At 48.1% G+C, this 20,646-nt stretch overlaps 1 protein-coding gene across 6 annotated transcripts in view; it reads right to left on the reverse strand.

Moving 5' to 3' along the window:
• Positions 1 to 20,646, reverse strand: part of VDR (vitamin D receptor) — a 104,229-nt gene that overhangs the window by 37,734 nt on the left and 45,849 nt on the right. For 4 of the 6 annotated variants that reach the window (XM_024256328.3, XM_009247660.4, XM_063711651.1 and 1 more), the window contains 1 exon segment: positions 3,151 to 3,231. The exons of the other annotated variants lie outside the window; for them this stretch is intronic. In XM_024256328.3, coding sequence (XP_024112096.2) covers positions 3,151 to 3,231 — 81 coding nt within the window. 6 annotated transcript variants of the gene reach the window in all.

The raw sequence follows: 20,646 nt of genomic DNA on the forward strand, positions 1-20,646 counted from the left end.
CTGCCTCAGGCACAGACCTGAACCAGGTCAGGGGCTTCTATCCTGCCCAATGCCCCCTCCAAGGGAAAATGAGAGTCCTCCCTCAGCCTCAGCACCTACATGTAGAGAGAAACCCTCAGGTCTCCTCCTCTTGAGGGTGAGGGGAATTGAGGATTTAGGTGCTCTGGTCATTCCAGCCCCAGCTCCTCGCAACCATAAAGCTCAGGGCTAATAGGCTTATGCCCCTGGTGTTCCGGCACCAAAACAATCAACGTTTCAAGATACTTCCCCCCCTTTTTTTGTCAATAATACTTAAAACATTATTTTGAATGTCCTTCTGAGTCATGTGAGTCCTATACAATTAATTGCATTTTCAGAGATGGTTTTTATAAACAGGCGTTATCATCTAGAGATGGATTTCATACTTGAGGAAAAGGAGAAGAGACAGAGGGAAGGAAAGGCCACAGCTTTGGGAAGGCCTTCTCAGGAAGCAGTTGGCTTGACTCTTTCGTTAGCCAAAACTGGGCCCTCAGCTTTGCCTGCTCCATCTGATCCCGTCTACTTTCAGGCTCAGAGATGATTCTGGGATACTTCAGACTGCCCTAAAATGCTTTCAGACCTTACTGCATCCCAGTTCTCCCAATTTTATCTGAATCCTCGAAAGGGTCATTACAGGTTTCAGTGACCCCTTTGACCCTAGGCAAAGGGTCCTTCATGTCAGAAGAAAAATAAGAGAGAAAGCCGGGAAAGAAGAGACAAGAACCCACTCCACCCCAGGGTACCATTTCCTCCTGCCCCTGGGTGACAGAGGCAGATTCTGGGGGCCCTTGGGAGGCTCTGAGCTACTTTTCAATGACTAGGCCCATGATCTCTGATCTAGGGTGTGGAATATCAAAGCTCATTAAGTCTTATTTCACCTTCATACCACTCCATGGTGTAGATGCTATTATCATCACGCCCTTTACAAATGAGGCCCAGAGAGGCCCAAACCTTAAGATATGTCTAGAAACTACTACTGCCAAATGAATAAAACAAATACTTTCTAAAAATTCCCCAAACAGCTTCACACCAAGGGAAAGAAGTGGTGCAGATAAGCAAGAATATGTTATCATCAGTCCCAATGGGACAGAGGGAATCCCGGTCACAGACCTCGGAGATTCCCTAACCTCATTTAGCTTTTCTTTTCCTGGAAACCTTAATGTATTAGGTTGGTGCAAAAGTAATTGTGGTTTTGGCCATCAAAAATAATGGCAAAGATCACAATTACTTTTGAACTATCCTAATAGTAATAGTGACACTATTGCTAATTTCTTTCACAGCTAGATTTATACTTGCTAAACTCTAATGTATATATAATATATACATTAAATATATAAATACATATTTAATGTGTATATTAAAGTTTAGCAACTATATACACATTAAAGTTTAGCAAGTATAAATATATACCTATATGTAAAGAGAGAAGCGCTTTCAGAAAAAGAACAAAGATCATTGCAGCGATAGCAAAGACACGGAATCAACCCAGGTGCCCATCAACTCTGGACTAGATAAAGAAAATACAGTATATGTGTGTGTGTGTGTGTGTGTGTATATATACACACATATACTGTCCTTTTTACACACATATACTGTCCTTTTTACACACATACACTGTCCTTTTTCCTTTGCAGCAACATGGATACAGCTGGAGACCATTATCCTAAGGAAACAAACCCAGAAACAGAAAACAAAATAGCACATGTTCTCACTTATAAGTGGGAACTAAACATCATGTACATATGGACATAAAGATGAGAACAGTGGACACTTGGAATACAAGCGGACAGGGGCAGGGGCTGAAAAACAACCTATTGGGTACTATGCTCGCTACCTGGGAGACAATTAATTCATACTCAAAACCTCAGTATCATGCAATATACCTTTGTAACAAACCTGCACAGGTACCCCTTGAACTTATAAGACAAGTTTAGAAAAAAAGAACAAAAGAATGATTAACAGAAACCTTTGGAGAGATTAGATCGGGGAGGGGTGTGCATTATATAGTGGCAGTATTCTATTTTTTTGAGTAGCGAGCATATGGTATCTTATTCTTCTTATTATTATTATCAAAACACTACATCTATGTTTTGTACATCTGTGTTTGCATGCCCTTCTGAATACATAAAACGTTTCAAAATTTAAAAACAATTAAAAATAGAAAAAGTGGTTGTGGGTCTATCAACATTGTCCCCAAAGACCATCCCAAGTCCGAGCTGATGCCTGCAGGTTTTAGAACATAGCACACATTCAAGATGTGGCCAGCATCCCGGAGGCCCAATATCATTGTGGGGTAATAGGGGAAACCGTCCAGGATGCTTGTGGCTTAACCCTGGGTCAGCTGAGATGCTGCAGCTCCGAGTCATCGTGGTGTTGCTACAGAGTCTGGGTCATCCAGGCTCCCAAGTATCTGGTGGATTTCGTGGAAAACAGAGAAATAAAATGGGGGGTAGAAAGGAATATCTGTTAAATCAGTCAACACATGTTCAGCATCACATGGGCTCATTTGGAGATGCTATGATGCAAGCGAGTTGGAACAACATACTACCACAGCACAGCAACAGAGCAGTCCTGCAATGGGGTGGGGTGCTGCCCTGACATCAGGAAGTCTCCGTGCTGGGGGTGAAGGCTGGAAAGGCTGGATCGAGCAGCCAGAGGCCCACAGTGAATGAGACCATTTCAGGGGAGCTGACAGAAGACCCAACCCTGCTTGACGTTATTTGCTGTTATCAAGAAGCCAGCGCCCAGGACCAAAGTCCACATGTGGAGAAGACGTCCAAGCCTCTGCAGCTTGAGAGCTGAAAGTCCCAGGAATGACAGGCAGAGACTAAAAAAGGCAGGAAAGAGAAAGAGGAGATGGAGGCTGGACAGGAAACATCAGACGCACAGGAGAGCCCAGCCAGGTTCGTGGCCGGAGCCAGCAAGCCCCAGCTCCTGAGCCCTTCTCTGAACTCCCACCCGCACCCCACACACTCATGCATCTCAGTTGCAGACTCTGCTGGCCCAGGACCCACCTTGCAGAATCCTGGTGGTATCCCTTCCTTCCCCTGCCCACCACCTTTTTATGCCTCCCCAACCCAACCCTTGAAGACAGAAAGCCAGGGAAGTTGTGGCTGATGAGGAAACACCTACCTGAAGGAGCAGGGGGCAGGTAAGTGGAGCCCAGGGGTGCTCTCCTGTGAGGTCTCACAGACACTTCAGACCCAAAGGCTTCTGAAATGAAGAAGGGGAAACCTTTTATCTAAGGCGGAGCACTGACCGCCTCCCCAGTCTCTAAGGAAGTGGGCACAAGAAGCTCTTTCCAGGGACTTTAGTCCCCAGATCAGTAACTGCAAACAGAAGTGGCTTGTTGGGGGCAGGCATGCCATGTCATCGCTGGCAGGGGTGTGGGGGTGGAGGCTGGGCAGCAGCCAGGATGGCCCTCCCTTGAGGCAGGGAGTAGCAGGAGCAGTGGGAAGGGGTGGCGGCAACCAGCCCCAGGCAGAAGGGAACAGCTTCCCGCCTAGACACTCCTTCTCCTCTCACAGCCCAGGGTGTCAGGAGGGAGGAAGGGCCTTTTCCTTAGGGAGACCCACACTCTCACTACCCCTCCATCTCCAGATTGTAGGCAGCTCAGGAAGCAGAGCAACTGGGCCACGTGGCCCGTTGCTAAGAGCAGGAAGACGGCTGCCCTGCGGGAAGATGGCTGCCCCAGGCAGGGCAGAGGAGGAGCCACACAGGAGCTGGGAATGGGGCGGGCTTGGATGGCAGCCCACAGCCTTGGTCTCTTGGGACAGCTTCAAAGGCAGGTGTCTGAGATCTGTCTGTGGAGACCGGGTGTAGGCGGAGCAGGTGCTGCAGGGGTTAAATACAGAAAAGCATTGCTTTCAAACAGGATGTTTTCTGCCACTTTTAGCTCTTCCCCAGACACGCTCAACACCCCCAGCTGCAGTAGGGTTGACTCTGCTGCCCAGACTCTGGATCTTAGCAGCTGGCTGCGAGGGCCAGCAAGGAGGGATGGGCAGAATAGTATCCTTTCCACTTCCACTCACACCCAGCCCTGCTTGTCCACCTGCAGATGTAGACAAACAGACACACATACACACACACACAAACACACACTTCTTTCCTTCTCTGATGCCAACAGGAGGTGACCCTGGCAAAGGCCTTTAAGTCAGACCCCAGATGGGGTACGTCTAGACCCCAGCTTTTGTCTTTCTTTGGAGAACTCTGTCTTCCAGTGGCCTAAGCAGGGAAAGGGGAGAGCTCAAGGGGCTTCCAAGACCTGGGCCCAGTCCTAGAACTGTGAGCCGGCTGAGGCCACTTGCCACCCCCTCCAGCACTGCCAGCTCCCAGGGAGCATCTGAGGAAAACACTAGTGAACAATGAGCCAAGATAACCTAAGCTGGGCTGGCCCATCCCCCCAAGAAGCATGGGCAGTGGGAGGTGTCTGCTGAGGACAGGCATGCTGCCACTTACCCCCAACCCAGGCCCTCCTTTGCCCCCTCTGCTCCTACTTCCCAAGTCCTTCCCAGCTGACCACGCTCTGCAGGGTTCCTCCTTTGGCCTTATTGATTCCTCAGGCTCCTTTCCTGGTGCTCAGGAAGGTGAGGTGGGGACCAGGTGGATGCAGAAAGGAACACTGCTTTCCTATCCTCAATCCCTGTGGTTTTCAGAGGTCAGAGGTGACATTCAGGTAGACCACCACCCTGGAACTTAAAAAAAATGTTTCTGGAGTATCTACTACACGCCAGGCCTGCTAAGCTCTGCATACATTATTTCATTTAGCCCTCACAACAGTTCTGTGAGGCAGGGAGCAGTCCTACTTGTAGCAAAGCCAAATTTCAGAGCACTCTGAGCACCCACAGCTAGGCAAGTGGTGGTTCCTGGGGCCAAACGAGGACAGGCTGATTGCAGTGCCCAACTGGGTCCTTTTCCAATGATAATCATCAGAGCAGATGCCTACTGCTCCGCACTGGGCCCTGCTCCATGGTTTTCCTGTGTCCTCACTCACTTCACTCTCACAAGAGCCTCCTCCAGTGGGTACTTTATTGTTCCTATCTTAGGGGTGGAAACTGAGGCGCAGGGAGGGTGATTGTCTTTGGAGCTGGATTTGAATCTAGGTAGCTTAGTTCTGAGTCATTTCTGCAACCCTAAGCCCTGGACACCTTTCACTTCCACCAAGTCAGGAGCAATGCAGAGAACAATCCCCAGGTCATGAGTGAAGAACCTGGGGATTGTTCTTTTCCTTGCAAGGATCCCCAGGCCAAGGGATGGCAGGCCTCAGCCAGGTTCTATCCACTTTCTATCACCTAGCCCCTCTCATCTGGGAAAATCCCATTCAATAGATGGGCCTCTCCTCCTCACTCAACTTTCCAATACTGGAGGGTCCTTTTAGGGGAGATATCCTAGATTCAGCCTCTAAGTCCAAATGCAAGCCTATAGGAAAGTGGGGCAAAGACACAAGGTGGAAAAGAGGACAGGTGGAAAAACTGCTTAATACCTGCCCTCTGCCACGTCACACGCCCACCCCACCAGCAACTCATGTTCTGAGTACACAGAACATCCCACTGCTTTTGCTGGGACCGTCCCCAGAGCAACCCTCTCCTGACCCTGCTTTAGAAATACCAAACCCCCAGCACTGAGCCTCAGAGAAGCAGAGGGGGAGGAGCTCAACTCTGTAGAAAGCCCCTGGCTTCCATCCCTCCAGGGCCTGCATCCCACATCAAAAACTCTGCCTGACCCTGACCCCAGTCCTGACCTTGCCTTAGCAAGAAATGAGAAGATAACATGTTTCCTTCCAGTCACTGAAGCCACAACCATTGCCTTTCCTACACGTCTGCCTGTCAGCCCACACCACAGGCGGCCCCATCTTGCGGCAGCTTCTGTTAAATGGGCATCCCCGGGGCCGTCTCGCTTACGGCAGTCTTACAGGGTGGCAACTGCCAGGTGTCCTGGGCAGAGCCCTGGGAAGACAAAAATCAAAGTCCCTCATGGCTCAGTTTAACTCCACATTGACTGGACCCTCCTAAGGGTGGTAAAGCTGTGTCTCTGAGAAGGACCATGGAGTGGACAAGAAGTCTGACCACTAATGTCTTTTGTAGCTCTGAGAGCATGCAACTCCAAGACTGGAATTCCCGTCATGAGAAGCACTATTTTTTTTTCTTTTGAAGAGACAAGGTCTCCTCTGTTACCCAGGCTACAGTGCAGTTGCACAATCACAGCTCACTGCAGCCTCTAATTCCTGGGCTCAAGCAATCTTCCACCTCAGCTTCTCAAGTAGCTGGGGTTACAGGTGTGAGCCACGCCAGGCAAGAAGACCTTAAATGAGACGAAGCTTTCTCCCTGATCCCTCATTAGCTAGATGAACCACAACATTCATGCCTCAGTGAGTGAGACTCACTCATCCTCAGATGCCAATGAGCAGGAAGGGCACAAAAGATGTGGCCCCTAATCGACCCCAGGAGAGGGGTCCTCTCTCCACCAGGTTGGGACTGGGGTGATCTAAACTGGGCTTTCTAATTGTTGACATTGTTCTAAAGTTCCCACTCCTTCTAGAAAGAAATGGAAGGCTAAGCTATTTCCCCACAGAGTGGGAGACAATTCTTCTTCTTCCTAAAATTGCCACACACAGAGGCAACAACGTGTTGGGCTTTTCCAGGAGAAGATATGCCTGTGTGTCCGTCAGCCACAACCGCACATGTACTTGTGCGTACACACCCTTGTCTTGCTATTTTTCATTTCATCATCCATTAAACTCTGTCCCATCGAGTGCTGAGCACTGCGTGACCTACCTGACTTTTTGTCATCTATTTATTCTGGTGCATAACTCAGGCATAACAATATCATGGCCAGCTAAGGTGATACCCTCTCTTCCTTCTCCACCATCCCCAACATGTATCCATTTTCTTTGTCAGAACAGTCTCAGTACCTCCCAGAAGAAGCTGAGAGGGAACAGAGTGATAATAATGGGGAGTGGAGAGGGTTTACTGTATAAATAGAACATATCCAAACTACTTCCTGCCCCAACTGTCTCCCCAGCTCCTTCATACACGCATCTTTTAAATATGGGTAAGAATGGTTGGAAATTATTTTCTACAGACCACAATATCCACAGTAAAACCCAATAGATAACATCCAGCTCAGAAAATCTCAAGATTGGAAGGCAACAGCACCACCTAGTCCAATCATCTTAAATTTCTTCTGTAATATTCTAGCCAAACAGTTTTCTAGCCCATGCTTGAATAGTTTTCCTAGTGGAGAACCACCTCCCACGGCAATCCACTCTCTTTGTATGGCTCTATGCTTAGAAAGCTCTGTATCATGCACAGATGGAATAGCCCCCCATAGCTTTCAATGGCTGCTCCTAGATAGCTCTTTGTAGCCATGTTAGACAAAGCTACTAGGCCATTCACACAGGAGCTCTAGAGGAGGGCTTATAGGGGGCCACCATATGGTACCATATGCACATTAGAAAAAGGAGCCCTGGCTGGGCGCGGTGGCTCATGCCTGTAATCCCAGCACTTCGGGAGGCCAAAGTGGGTGGATCACTTGAGGTCAGGAGTTCGAGACCAGCCTGGCTAACATGGCGAAACCCCGTCTCTACTGAAAAAAAAAAAAAAAAAAATACAAAATTTAGCCGGCTTTGGTGGTGGGTGCCTGTGATCCCAGCTACTCAGGAGGCTGAGGCGGGAGAATCTCTTGAACCAGGGAGGCAGAGGTTGCAGTGAGCAGAGAACGCACCATTGCACTCCAGCCTGGGCGACAACAGTAAAACTCCGTCTCAAAAAAAAGAAAAAAAAAAAAAAAAGGAGAAGAAAAGAAAAATTAAAAAGGATCCCTTTTTCTAAGACTCTTAGACTTTTCTAAGACACTAAGCCCTAAGACACTTCACTTCCATCAGTCAGAAAATTATCATAAAAACAGAACACTCAATAATGCTTATGTTGTGAGTGAAGTTGCAGGGGAGAAGCAGCAGAAGATAGCCTGGGTTACACTTAATTTTGATTTAGACTCAAATCAAATTCCCAGGTTTGATCATGATCCCCACAAGAAGAGTGAGTAAGGTGGTAGCACAGACAGTGTCCGCGTTTGTGGCCTGCACCTGGAGAGAACAGCGCCTGTTCTACGGAAAGGGCCCATGGAGCAGTGTGAGTGCTGGGTGTGCTCCCAGCAGGGCTGCCGCCTCCTCTGTCTGCCACTTGGCTCTTTCCAGAGGAGGCTGGGCCCCAGCAATGCAGCTCTAAGAACCTCTAAGAACATTTAAGAGGCTCACCAGTTATGACTGACTGAACGATGGGAAATTCAGTGGCTGATGACACAGTAGTTGTAGGAAGGAGTTTACCTCTGAAGCTTGTTCTTCATTAACACTTTTGGGACTATGCATCACCTTTGAGAACCTGCTAAAAGCCATGGACTGACACCCCCTGCAGTATCAAGGTGTATTAGTCTGTTTTCACAATGCTGATAAAGACATACCTGAGACTGGGAAGAGAAAGAGGTTTAATTGGAATTACAATTCCACATGGCTGGGCAGGCCTCAGTATCATGGCGGAAGGTGAAAGGTACTTCTTACATGGCAGTGGCAAGGGAAAAATGAGGAAGAAGCAAAAGTGGAAACCCCTGCTAAACCCATCAGATCTCATAAGGCTTATTCACTATCATGAGAATAGCGTGGGAAAAACTGGCTCCTATGATTCAACTACCTCCCCCTGGGTCCCTCCCACAACACGTGGGAATTCCGAGGGATACAATTCAAGTTGAGATTTGGTGGGGACTCAGCCAAACCATATCACAGGGCTAGTGGGTCACTCCATGGTAACCAGGCTACATACTCTCATTCACTAAGGCCACTCTGGGGAGCTCTAGCAGCTTCTTGGAGCGTGCAGGACTCAGAGTGGGGAGCCCATGAGGCCTCAGGCAGTGGGGCAGTAGATACATGGCTTACTTAGATAGATTTCCACTTCTTATCAACAATTTTTCCTGCAAGCTGCTTTTTTCCAATGGAAACTCTGCCCTTAGCTTTGTCAACAAGATTTCTGGGCTGATTACTGCTCTCCAGGTAACAGGCAGGCTATGCCCGTCACTGCTGGAGAGTGGCCAGTGACGCATAGGGGACTGGCCCATTTGGAAGCTGCAGTTCAATCTCTCTGGTTTTACAACTGAAGAAACGGAGGCCGTGAAAGTAGAACCATGGGTATTTAGAGGCTGAGATGTGTAGCAGGGAGGGGAAGATGGGGAGAAGCTGGTTAACAAATACCAAATTAAAGCTGGACAGGAAGAATGGATTCTGGTTTTCTGCAACACTGCAGGGTGACTGTGGTTAACTATAATTTACCTTGTATTCCCCAAAAGCTAGGAAAGAAGATTTTGAATGTTCACAACACAAAGAAATGATAAATGTTTGGGGCAATACATAAGCGAATTGCCCTGATTTGATCACTGCACATTGTGTACCCATATTGAAATATCACTCTGTATTCCATATGTACAATTATTATGTGTCAACTACAAATAAAAAGAAAAAATTCTAAGAAAGTCAATAAAAACAAGAGAAGAGAAGTATACTCCCTTACTGTGTGGCCTTGGACATGTCACTTCCTCTTTGATGGCCTCAGTCTCTTCTCAGTCTCCTCTGAGGTAATCAGAGAGGAAGTGACATATCCAGGGCCACACAGTAAGGAAGTGTACTTTCTCACCTCCAGCCTGGCCAAGTCCGTACCCCCAACCGCCTGCCTGAGCAGCTTCAGGGCGAGGATGTGGTGTGGGGTAGGAATGGGCCATGGAAGCTGGTGTGTACTCTCCCTTTGGGGCTGAGAGTTCCCTGTAGGAGGCCTGATGCAGACTGCAGCAGGTCCTCCCAGCATTGACTACATCCTTACAATCAACACAGAGAAACAAAAATGTCGCTAGGATCACCCACATGCTCCTGCCCTACCAACTCCAGCTCCTGGCTTCAGCTCCCGTGGCCAAAGACATGAACAAGGACTCAAGACAGGGAGTACTTTAGAGGAAAGTGGGATATGCCTGGCCTGAGCTTTCTCTACTCCGGGTGGGTCTTCCTGGGACACTAGCATGGGAGTACTTCCCAAGGATATCTGCTACAGGGAAAAGTTGATGAGACAAGGAGGCTATTTGTTCAGTGACTTGGAGACCAAGAAATAGAAACTAGGGCATCCCCAAAGGGAGAGAGTAGGTCCAGCCCTTCTTTGGGGAGACCCAAACTACTGCTAGTGTTAGTGCAGCTGATGGCTAAATGGGATTTTCTCTAAAAACAAAAACAAAAACAAAAAAGCAGCTCAGGACAGCAGGAGAGAGCTGCTTCCAAGCCATTCCCAAGCCCAGCTTCCAGTGTGCCTGCGTGCCTTCCTCCAGGCTAAGCATCTGTCTTAATGCTGGGACCCTCAGCCCGAGTCCACATAGGACTGAGCCACTGTTTTTGTTTTTTTTTTTAATTGCACATCACTCCTTTATTATACTGATCTGGAAAAAGGGTTTACTACAGTTATGCTCAAATGAACACTGGACCCATGTGGCAGGACCAAGCAACTAGAACATGATTCAAAAAATCAGTGAAAGACACACTTGGACAGGACCAAGAGGCAATTCACTGCCACGAAACAAGGCGGGGAGGGATTCTAAAACACACAGCAGGAAGCACTCCTGCTCCTCAGAGGTCAAGGAGCTTATCCCATACTGGTATGAGGAATGGCTTATTTTCTGACGACCACATGTGGGACTATTTCAACTGCCACGAGAAACCCCAGAAAAGTTATTGTTTTGTATTTTATATATATATATAATATATAAAATACATATATATAATGCATATATTATTATATTTATATAATATATAATATATATAATATATAATATATAATAATATATAATACATATATATATATATATAAAAATCTAACACATAAACTAAATTCAGGATTGATCCCAACCTTCTAGAGCCAGCTCCTCCGGGGTCAGGGAGGAAACAGTTGTCACGTCACCATGCGGGTTACATTCATCTTCCACTGGAATGACTAGAGCCCCCAGGCAGTGGCCTGACTGCAGAAGAGCAGAGGACTGGCTCCTGGGGTCAGACAGGCTGTCTTGCTTCTCCTCACTGGTTATGGCTTAGCACGGTTCCTCCCCACAAGTCCTTACTAAACAAAACACTCACAAAAACCCAAGTCACTATCTTTAAACTCTCTTGGATAAGGGGAGCTTTCCCACGGCTTGGACTGAGAACGTGTGCCCTAGAAGTGCTATTCTGACTAGATTGTATGAAGGGAGTGGGTGCAGGAGACAAAATGGCTAAAATGAAAATGGGAGCCACTGGTCCCCATCTACAGCTACAACTCAAGATGTCTACAGATGTGGTCAGTGTGACATGTGCAGGAGGGAGGGGCAGAGGGACGTGATGGGCAGGGAGGGTGCTCCTGGGGACAGTGGCCTGCCCAGGCCTGAGCCACTCTTGCTCAGGCAAACCTCTTTGAGGCCCAACCACCTACCCCTATCCAGGGTGGCCAGGCTTATTTTCCTTATGTTCCTTCTGGGACCAATGTGATCTCTGAATCACGTAGACTCTTCCGCATTGTGTCAAAGGTCAGTATCCAAACCCCAGGTCCTACCAGCTCTGAGATATTTGGGATCCTTGGGATCAGACCCCTTGCCTTTGTCCAGCCACCTGGGCCAGCCTGATGCCCCTGGCCACCTGGCCACTGTTCAGATGCCCCCAGAGCCCATTCCTGTCTCCTCATCTACAAATAGGGACATGATAATACCTGAGTCTCAGGTCTTGTGTGGGGATCAAACAAGCTGATCTCTGAGTAGCCCTCAGAAGGGTGCCTGGCACACCACAAGCCTTATATGTTAACTATTATTATTGGAACTGTACCTGGCTTTAGTATAATCACTGGAGAATCCAGGAAAATGAGAAGAGCTTCAGGCCCGAGAGAGGTGCTGTGAAGGGCAGGATGCCTGCTTCTCAGTCCCAAAAGCTCCACCCCAAACAAACATTGCCCAGAAAGCCACAATTTTCCTGAGCTGGGAAAAAAAACTGACCACCCCACCCACTGTCTGTGGCTTCTAAAACTCTTTCAAAACTTCTTGGGGTGAGGAGAAATGAGTTGTTCTAATCTCTCCCCTAACAATCAGAGAAGCTGAGCTACAAATCTGGACTTTTCCTCCATGTAAAACATAAAGCCTGTGGCTCCCAAGTTGTCACTGATTACCAACCCTTACAGCCATCGTCCTTCCTGTCCCTTCTCACCCAGTGTCACCTCCGTCCCCCACCTCCCCATCATTAAGTGCTGATCCTGTACCTGCATCTGTTCTCACTCTAGTGGGACCTGAAGCTTGACTACCTCCAGGATGCCCCTCTGTCTGTTACCAGGACAGCGGCACCACCACCACCCACTCCCACCCACCACCACCTGAAGCAGAAAGCAGAACTCAGGAGAAGGCTGAGGTGGGTGCCGAGGGGCTGGAGTCAGGAGGTGGCAGCGAGAACTGTGGAAGCCCTGGCAGAAGAATGGCCCCGCCATGCCCCTTCACCTAGACATGGGGTGGGCTCTGGCTCAGTGGGCCTGGACTCCTGGCTGCCCCAGCTCTTGAAGGCCTGGGAAGGCCATTCACTTATCCTGGGATAGATTCTGAAGCCTGTGTCAGAATCAGGGAAGGATCCCCAGGGTCCTCTGAGATGGGCAGGGCTGGTCTAGCTCTCCACCAGGCAGCTCCGGTCCCGTACACGGCTGATTTGTCCAAACGTATCCTCTCCATCTTCTGGGTTATTAGTGAGGGTGGACACTTCCCCTGTACCGTGTTCACGCAGCTTCTCGGGACCTGGGCCACATAGGAGGTTCCCACTCACTTTCAAGGGCAGCAGCAGTCACCCCAAGGTGACATGGGCCGCTCCTCTGTTTCTGATTAGAATGACTTCCCCCTAACGAGCTTTTCCAGAGCTGTTTGGTCAGGCTTCTGGCCATCCTTCTGGGTAGGGTCCCTCTTGGGGACACCCCTGGAGGGCCAGGGATAGGATGTGGCAGCATTTCTTCTTGGCCTCACACTGTGGTGGACATGGATTCTGCCTCTGCTGCCTTACCTCTGATAGGGTCCCTGCCTATGTTTAAGTGCCAGCCGCATGGAAAGGCCTGTACTGGAAATGAGAGACACAGTGGTGAGCAAGATGTAGACCCTGTCCTCTAGGAGCTTACAGTCTACTGTGGGTTGGGGGGTGGGGATGGGGGACAAACAGGAACCTCCAATTCAGTACGACACATCCTACGATCCAGGTAAGTGCCAGGTCTAGAGGGAGCACATGCAAGAGCCTCTGCCTCATCTTAGTGAGAAAAGAGAAAAGAAGGCTCTTTGGAGGCAGTCCCCTCTCAACCTCTCCAAGGAGACAGGAAGGAGCAGAGGAGTTTAATGTGGTAGTGGTAAGAGGAGTAAGGAGCACTCTAGGCAGAGGATACTGCACATGCAAAAGCTGAGAACGAAAGGGAAAGAACATGTTTGGGACAGAGAAACTCATTCAATATGGCTGGAGAGAGGGAGAAGGCGCCAGGAAGAGACATAATAACTGGCCACACTCATGTCAAAGGCCTGTAGGAAGTACATTCCACTCTTTTTTCTGTTTCTTCAAGTTAAACCCAGTGAGTCTTGAATATCAGGAATTTTTAATTATTGCCATGATTTATTGAAACTGAAGACTTTCAGACCCCATTCAGATCCCCATTCCAACCTGAATCCACCTTGAGGGTTGTGACAACAGAGCCTCTCTCATTGTTTCATTGAGAGGTTAGCTATGCACAGGCCTCTTCTGCAGCACAGCTGAAGTCCCAGCCTGGGTACACACAACGCCACTGTCCCCCACAGTCCTTCGGGGAGATCCTTAACCCTGAGAAGAATAGGACCATCCGCAGTCGAGCTAGAAGGGAGAGGTAAAGGAGAGACCTAAAAAATTCAGTCTAGCTGAATAGAAAAAAAAAAAGGTTTTGTGGGAGAAAATCAAAAGAAAGAACAAATGATTCAATAAGGGCAGATGGAAGGGAGGTTAGTGAATGACTCAGCTGCCATATCACTAGTGCAATCCTTACTTAATTCCTCAGTCTGTGCAGGGTGGTCAGATATGGTTGATGGGCACAGAGAGAGGTGAGTTGCCCACAGCCGCAGGATCCCCAAACCTGCCTCCACCAGTCTACTCAGCCCACTCAGCCCACTCTGCTCTGGTCAACAAAGTCACTTGCTCATTGCCAGGAATTTGTCTAAGGAAGGGCATCAGGCAAAATACACGATGCTCACAAACAACACGCACCACAGACGTGTGTGGAGCATCTCATATGCAGATAGGCACATGCCAGTCCATATCCTGAGTCTGGCTGTCCAAACTCACTGCTGGCCAACATGACACAAGCCTTGCCTTACCCTCAGAGCTATAATGGAAGATAACCCCCTTGGTTCAACGTTTCAGGCCAAATATCAGAATCTGTCTGGAGTTTTCTTCCCCAGGGCCACAAAGTGATAGGAAACAGCTGTCTCTGTTCTAACCCTTGAATCCTCACCAAGCTATGATTCCCCTTCCCCAGCCCCACCCATTGGTCATCTCCCTCTTCTTTGTTTTTCTTTGGTAGCCAGGGGGCAAAGACAGAACAGATTTAAACCACAGGGTACTTTCCAAAAATGCTGCCCAAGGACAGAGGAAGAACTAAACTCAGGGTCCCTAGAGGAACAACCTCTTTCCCTAGAGGAGCAACTTCTTTCCCTCCTGGTGGTCAGCTGTCTGCAGCCCCCAAGCTGCCCTGAGCCAGGCCTGCTGCCCACCGGACCTCTGAACCAGCTGGCAGAAGTTCCACTCCCTGCACTCAATACTCTTTCTGGCAGAGGCAAACATCTCTCAGGAAGGAATCTGATGGACTAGCTCAGAAACTAGGTTCAATTAAAAGACTTGTGGGTGAAACCCCATTTCCTCTGACTGGGCTGGGCCCCACTAGGTCAGCTGGAGTTGCTTCCAGGTGGGCTGCAGACAGGTAGCATCCTAGGGAGGATGTCAGTGGTCGTGGTCCATCTCCGCCCCTGGGTGAGATGGCTACTGCTTCCCTTCACTCCCCCGCCCTTACTTTTTCCAGAACTCCCCCTGACCTGAAAAATAATTCTGCAGCTAGGCTGGTCAGTAGCCCAGGATTGAAGTTTAACAGAGATGAAAATAATTCCCTCAGTGAGTTAGTTTCTGCCCAGCTTTTGGAACAATAGCTCAGAGTGACAGGCAGGGTGGGGTGGGGGAGGCTGGCCTTGGGCCACTAACTGGAGCCACTATCCATTTAGGGCCCTTCCCATGTCCACTCCCTCACTCTTGCTGGCACCAGATTTTGTAGAGGTGGGACCCTAGTCAAGGGCTCAGACTAACTGCCTGCCACACCTGCCTCCACCTGTGGATCCACATGGGGCATGAGGGCGGCAGGACAGAGAAGGCCTGTGGGAGCCAGGAGTTTCCATCCTCCATGGCTACAACTCTTACAGAATGCAAGGAAGAAGGAGAAAACACTGCTACTTTACCAAGCCTCCAAAAGGAGATTCTATAAGACTGTTGTGTCAGCTGAGATAAATATTTCAAATGTGTTATAAAAATTGTTACACTCTAAAATTACACTCTATAAAAATACTAGCTATTGCATTACTATTATTTTTCCAGGTATTTAAGAATAGGAGAGGAGGAGGAATAAATTCAGGTAAAAAGGGGAAGGCTGTGAAAAAACACCTAGAACAATTGCATGGAGCATGATCCATTCATTTGTTGTCTACCAAGCCCATCCCCAAACTTTCTCCTTTTTTTTTTTTTTTTTTTTTTTGCCTTAAGACCCTATCCTCTGTTAGTTTCCTTTTGATTTTTCTCACACAACTTTTCTTCTAATACCTATGGGGAAATACCTTCCTGAGAAGACAGAGTATGGGAGGGAGAGAAGGAGGAGGAGAGAAAGGAAAGGAGGGGAATGTATTCTTGGAATATCTTATTCTGAAAGCTTTCTTTCTAACTCACAAGGAAGAAACACTCTGTATTATAAAGCTATTATCACATGCTGGGAGGGGTACCTTCTAGTACTTTAGTAAGGAATTCTACAAGAACAGGGTTTTTCCCATCCCACTCTATAACATTTACCTGTTAAAAAAAACTACCACAGGACGCAGTGGAGCCCGCAGGGCAGACCTGACTGTGATGTGTGCTGTTTGCCACCCGTCCTCCCCCATCACCAACAGTGATTACACATTTCATTTTTTTTAAATTGGCTGTCAATGTTTTAGAAATCAAGAGGTTACATTTTTGAAAAAAAATCTGAATGTCCAGCTTTCTATGAAAAAGTCGGATAATCTGGCCATACCAGGCTGAAGTTCCTGCTGGAAGCCTGCTGGGCCGAGAGGGGCTGCTCCCATCAACAAGCGTGTGCTCTCCAGTCCATCTCACGGGGTCTGCATCCCTCCAGCCTCACTCATGACCCACCTGGCCCTGGCCCCCTGACCAGCGCACACTGACAGAAGAGCTCACGGTTAGAAGTGCAGGCTCTGGAGGCAGCTGGCCTGGGTGTGCCCAACCCTGAATTCTCCCTACCACTAGCTGTGCAACAAGAACTAATGAAATGCACTCTCTAAGCTTCTGCTTCCTCGCCTGTGAAATGAGAAAAATAATACCACCTACTGCATAGTCTGTGAGGAGTCCATGAGAAAATCGCATCAAGTGCTCAGCATAGTGCCTGGCATGTAGTACCTGCTCAGTAAATGTTAGTGCTTATTATTGTGCACAATTACTGCAATGACTAAGGAGAATTCATCTGAGTTGCAGCCCAGTTTTTGAAGATGATTTAACGACACAAAGCAATTGCCCTTCAACCCTCCTTTCTTGCTCAGGCACCCGGTCTACAGACAAAACCATCTAGTGAGTATATCTGTGACATGTTAGTTATTGTGTGGAGCAGGGGCACTTCAGAGACAGGATTCAGATCTGTTCTCGGGGCTCGGAGTAGAGTAGGGGGAATGGACGATGACAGCACTGACAGGTGGAGTTACGCACAGAGCTCTCCCCACAAGCCCTGCCCAGGACCACGCAGGAGCTTGACATTCAGGAGGACCTGGGGGTGAGTCTGACTCTTTTCTCCTTCTCCTTCTAGGCTCCAAACCTTTCGGGGGGCTTTGCTAAAAGACACCCAACCTCGAATTAGTTCCAGTCCATTTCCAGTTTCCCAGGCTGTGCACTTGGTTTCAACAAAGCCGGTCAGACGTCAAATGGAGTTCATTATAATGGAATTTTACCTGAGGCAGCCCCTCCCCCACTTCTTAACATCATGGCACCCAAGATATGGGTGTGCTTGCCAAAGACGCTGGGCCGAAGTCACTTCCTGCCCCTGGCAGAAGTCCGGAAATTCAGAGCCATTTGGAACAAAGAACTCTGCCCCGAAGGTGTTTTCCAGCTTCTCCCTGGCCAGATTGGAACTGCCCCATTCACCTTCGTACCACCTGCTGTGTTTTTTCCATCCCTCCTAGACAGGAAGGGGAGGAGGGAATGACCAGGACACTGCAGGAAAGGCAGTGCACAAGTAAGGAAGAGAACATGCATTCTGGACTTAAGCCTGAATTTAAATTCTGGTTCTGATTTAGTAGCTTAATGTCTTTGGGCAAGGAATTTAGCCTCTTAATCTCTATGAACCTTGGTTTCCTCTTCTATAAAATGGGTATAATTTTACCAGCCTCACAGGATTATTGAGAGGCATAAATGAGAAAATGCATGAAAAGCACTGAACATAGTACCTGGAACGTAGTGAGTTATAATAACCATTGGATATTATGATTGTCAGCTATTACATAATATGGTAACCTCACAAGGGTCAAAGGTTGGTATAGAAAGAGACACTGGGTGGAGCTGGGGTGGAGGGATGGCTGGAGAAGGTAGAGCCCTGTCTGTGATCCCAGCACAGGCCTGGGAGCCAAGGTGAGGCCCAGGGCAGAAGCACCTGCCTGCCCGGAGCTGACAGGCACAGACTGGATAGGTAATTACAAAGTTGAGGGCTGAGGTGGCCCATGCAACTGTCCAGCCAGCCACATTCCTTTGTCCCATGGGTGGCTGGGTGGTGAGTATCTGGCTGTTTATGTGGCTACCAGGATGGTGAGTGTAGTTAACACCTCTTTTCCCCAGTAGTCCCAGCAGGCTATTCGACCTTCAAAGGGAAAGGGATTCTCTACAGGCATTTGCCTCCTTTCCCTGTGGCATCGCCTCTGTTCCCTCCACCCCAACCCTCCAGCTACCCCTTGCTTCTCAGGTTAAACAAGTCAAAAGGCCAAAGAACAAGGCCAGACTCTGAAGAGATGGCCAGTAGAGACTAATAAACTTCACCGCATCTCACTGGAGCCCTTAAATGATCAAGAAGCCCAGGACAGACGTGAATCCCTCACTGCCCCAGCCCTGTGTGCTTTGATTAGCCAGCAAACTCGTGGTTCTCATACTTCCATGTCCTTTTCTCAAAACTGATGCCCAAGGAAAATATATATTCCTCCCCAGGTATTAATTGAGCACATAGTATGGGCTCACTGCTGACACCAGGCTTTTGGTTGAACTGAGGAGACCACCAAGTGTTTGGGAGGATGTAGAACCATGGGATCCCTCAAGCACTGCTGGTGGAAGCCCAGAGAGGAAGGGCTGCAACTGTACTTAGAGGCCCAGCACAGAGCTCTCAGAGTCAGGCTTTGGCATGTATGTGCTTACCTGTACACAGTGCAGCAGACAGGCACACACATGAGCCAGAAATTGGGTCCCTAGGTCATGAACAATACAACTATTATAGCTAATCATTATAACTGTAGAAACTCATCTAATACAACTTTTTCATTTAAGAAATGAAGCCTATATCAAGTGTTGAAAAGGATGGAGAACAATGGAAACTTTCATCCACTGCTGGAAGTGTTTTTTGGGACAACCACTGTGGAAAGTTGTTTGGCACCCTATAGCAATGCTGAACATAGAATTCCATGGGAGGCAGCAATTCCAACCCTAGGTATGTGCCCTACAGAAATTCTTGTGAGTTTCTCATGAACCAGAAGACAAGTATAATGTGTACACCCCTAGCAGTACTGTCCTATTGTAATAGCTCAACTGGAAACAACCCAAATGTCCATCAGTGAGAGGAGGATATACAAATCGTGGTGTATTTTTCCAATGGAATACTACACAGTAGTGCAAACCCATGAACTGCAGTGGTGTGCATTGACATGGATGAACCTCAGAAAACTCATTGACTCAAAGAAGAGTACATCAAAGAGAACACACAGGTATGTGAACTTCAAAGCCATGTAAAATGAAACAACATAGTGTTTTGTAAAATCTACATAGATGATAACTTACAAAGAAAAGCAAGGAAACAACTGAAATTCACTTTGGGGTGGGGAGTAAGGAAGGGGAATGCAAATGGGGAGAGGCAGAGGGGGCTTTTAAGGTGCTGTGAATGCTCCACTCTTAACTTAGGTGGTAGGTACAGGGTATAGGATTCTTTAATCTATACATAAACATATAATCTTGTGTATGTGATATATCACAGTTTTTAAAAATGAACAAAAAGGAATTGAAGAACCCAAGTTGTGGAGAAGCTAAGTAACCTTCACAAGCTCCTCAGCTAACAAATGACAGAGAAACCAATTTGCCAAATCGGAGTTTAGTCAGGTGCCAGGACAGCCATTCCTGAGTTCTAAACAGGCCTCTCACAAGGACAGGCTTCTGGGCTAGAAATTTTGAAAAGAAGTGCAAGAGTCTCTTTTTTCCCCACTGTTAAATTCCCAGTGTCTTGACTAGTACCTGGCACACAGTAGGTTCTTGGCCCATATCTACTGAATACACATGCCTTTCAAGGGCCTACTGTGTGCCAGGCACTTGACTTACATCATCTAATCCACACACAGTCCTACAAGGGAGCTATTACTATACCCAATTTACAGGTAAGGACACTGAGATTTGGACAGATTAGAAACTTGCCCAAGGTCACAAGCTACAAAGTGACCTTGCCAAGATTTGAACCCAAGAGTCTAACTCAGACCCTGTGTTTCTCCTGTTCTGCCAAGCCACTAGCTTCTAACAGCACTACCTAAAATTTTAGTCATCTATCAAGGAACCCTGGGACCCACAGGGGGTGGGGCAGGCTGAGCATTTTCTCTTCCTGCAACCTCTGTCTCCAGGCTCTGACAGAGTGGTTTGTATGGCCAGGCCCAGGGCTGGCAAGCCGTGTGAAGCAGTGGTTACAGGCTGACTCTGCAGCCCTGGGCAGGTGACTGCATCTCTTTAGACCTTGGTTTCCCCACTATGCCTGCTAGAGAGAATAACCGTACTTACCCCAAAGAGAAGCTATGAGGATTGAGGGAGACAAGCAAAGCAATCTGCACAGGGCCTGGCATGAGGCTATCAGAGGAAGCTAGAGTCCCTTTCTCCTTCCAGCTGGGCCAGGTTCAGGAGTTCCTTAAGGGATAGCCAGGAGAGGGAAAAGGTAGGCAAAGTGAGAATAGCTCCCCATTGGCCAATGGGACAATCAGCACATAGTAGGCTTTCAATAAAGAGGCCTGTTTGAAAGATTGTTTCCTATTTGCCTTCCAGACTGTTAGAGTCATATTTGATTCCATGCAATTTCTCTG

The sequence above is a fragment of the Pongo abelii genome, chromosome 10 (genome assembly GCF_028885655.2).
Source record: "Pongo abelii isolate AG06213 chromosome 10, NHGRI_mPonAbe1-v2.0_pri, whole genome shotgun sequence".
NCBI lineage: Eukaryota > Metazoa > Chordata > Mammalia > Primates > Hominidae > Pongo > Pongo abelii.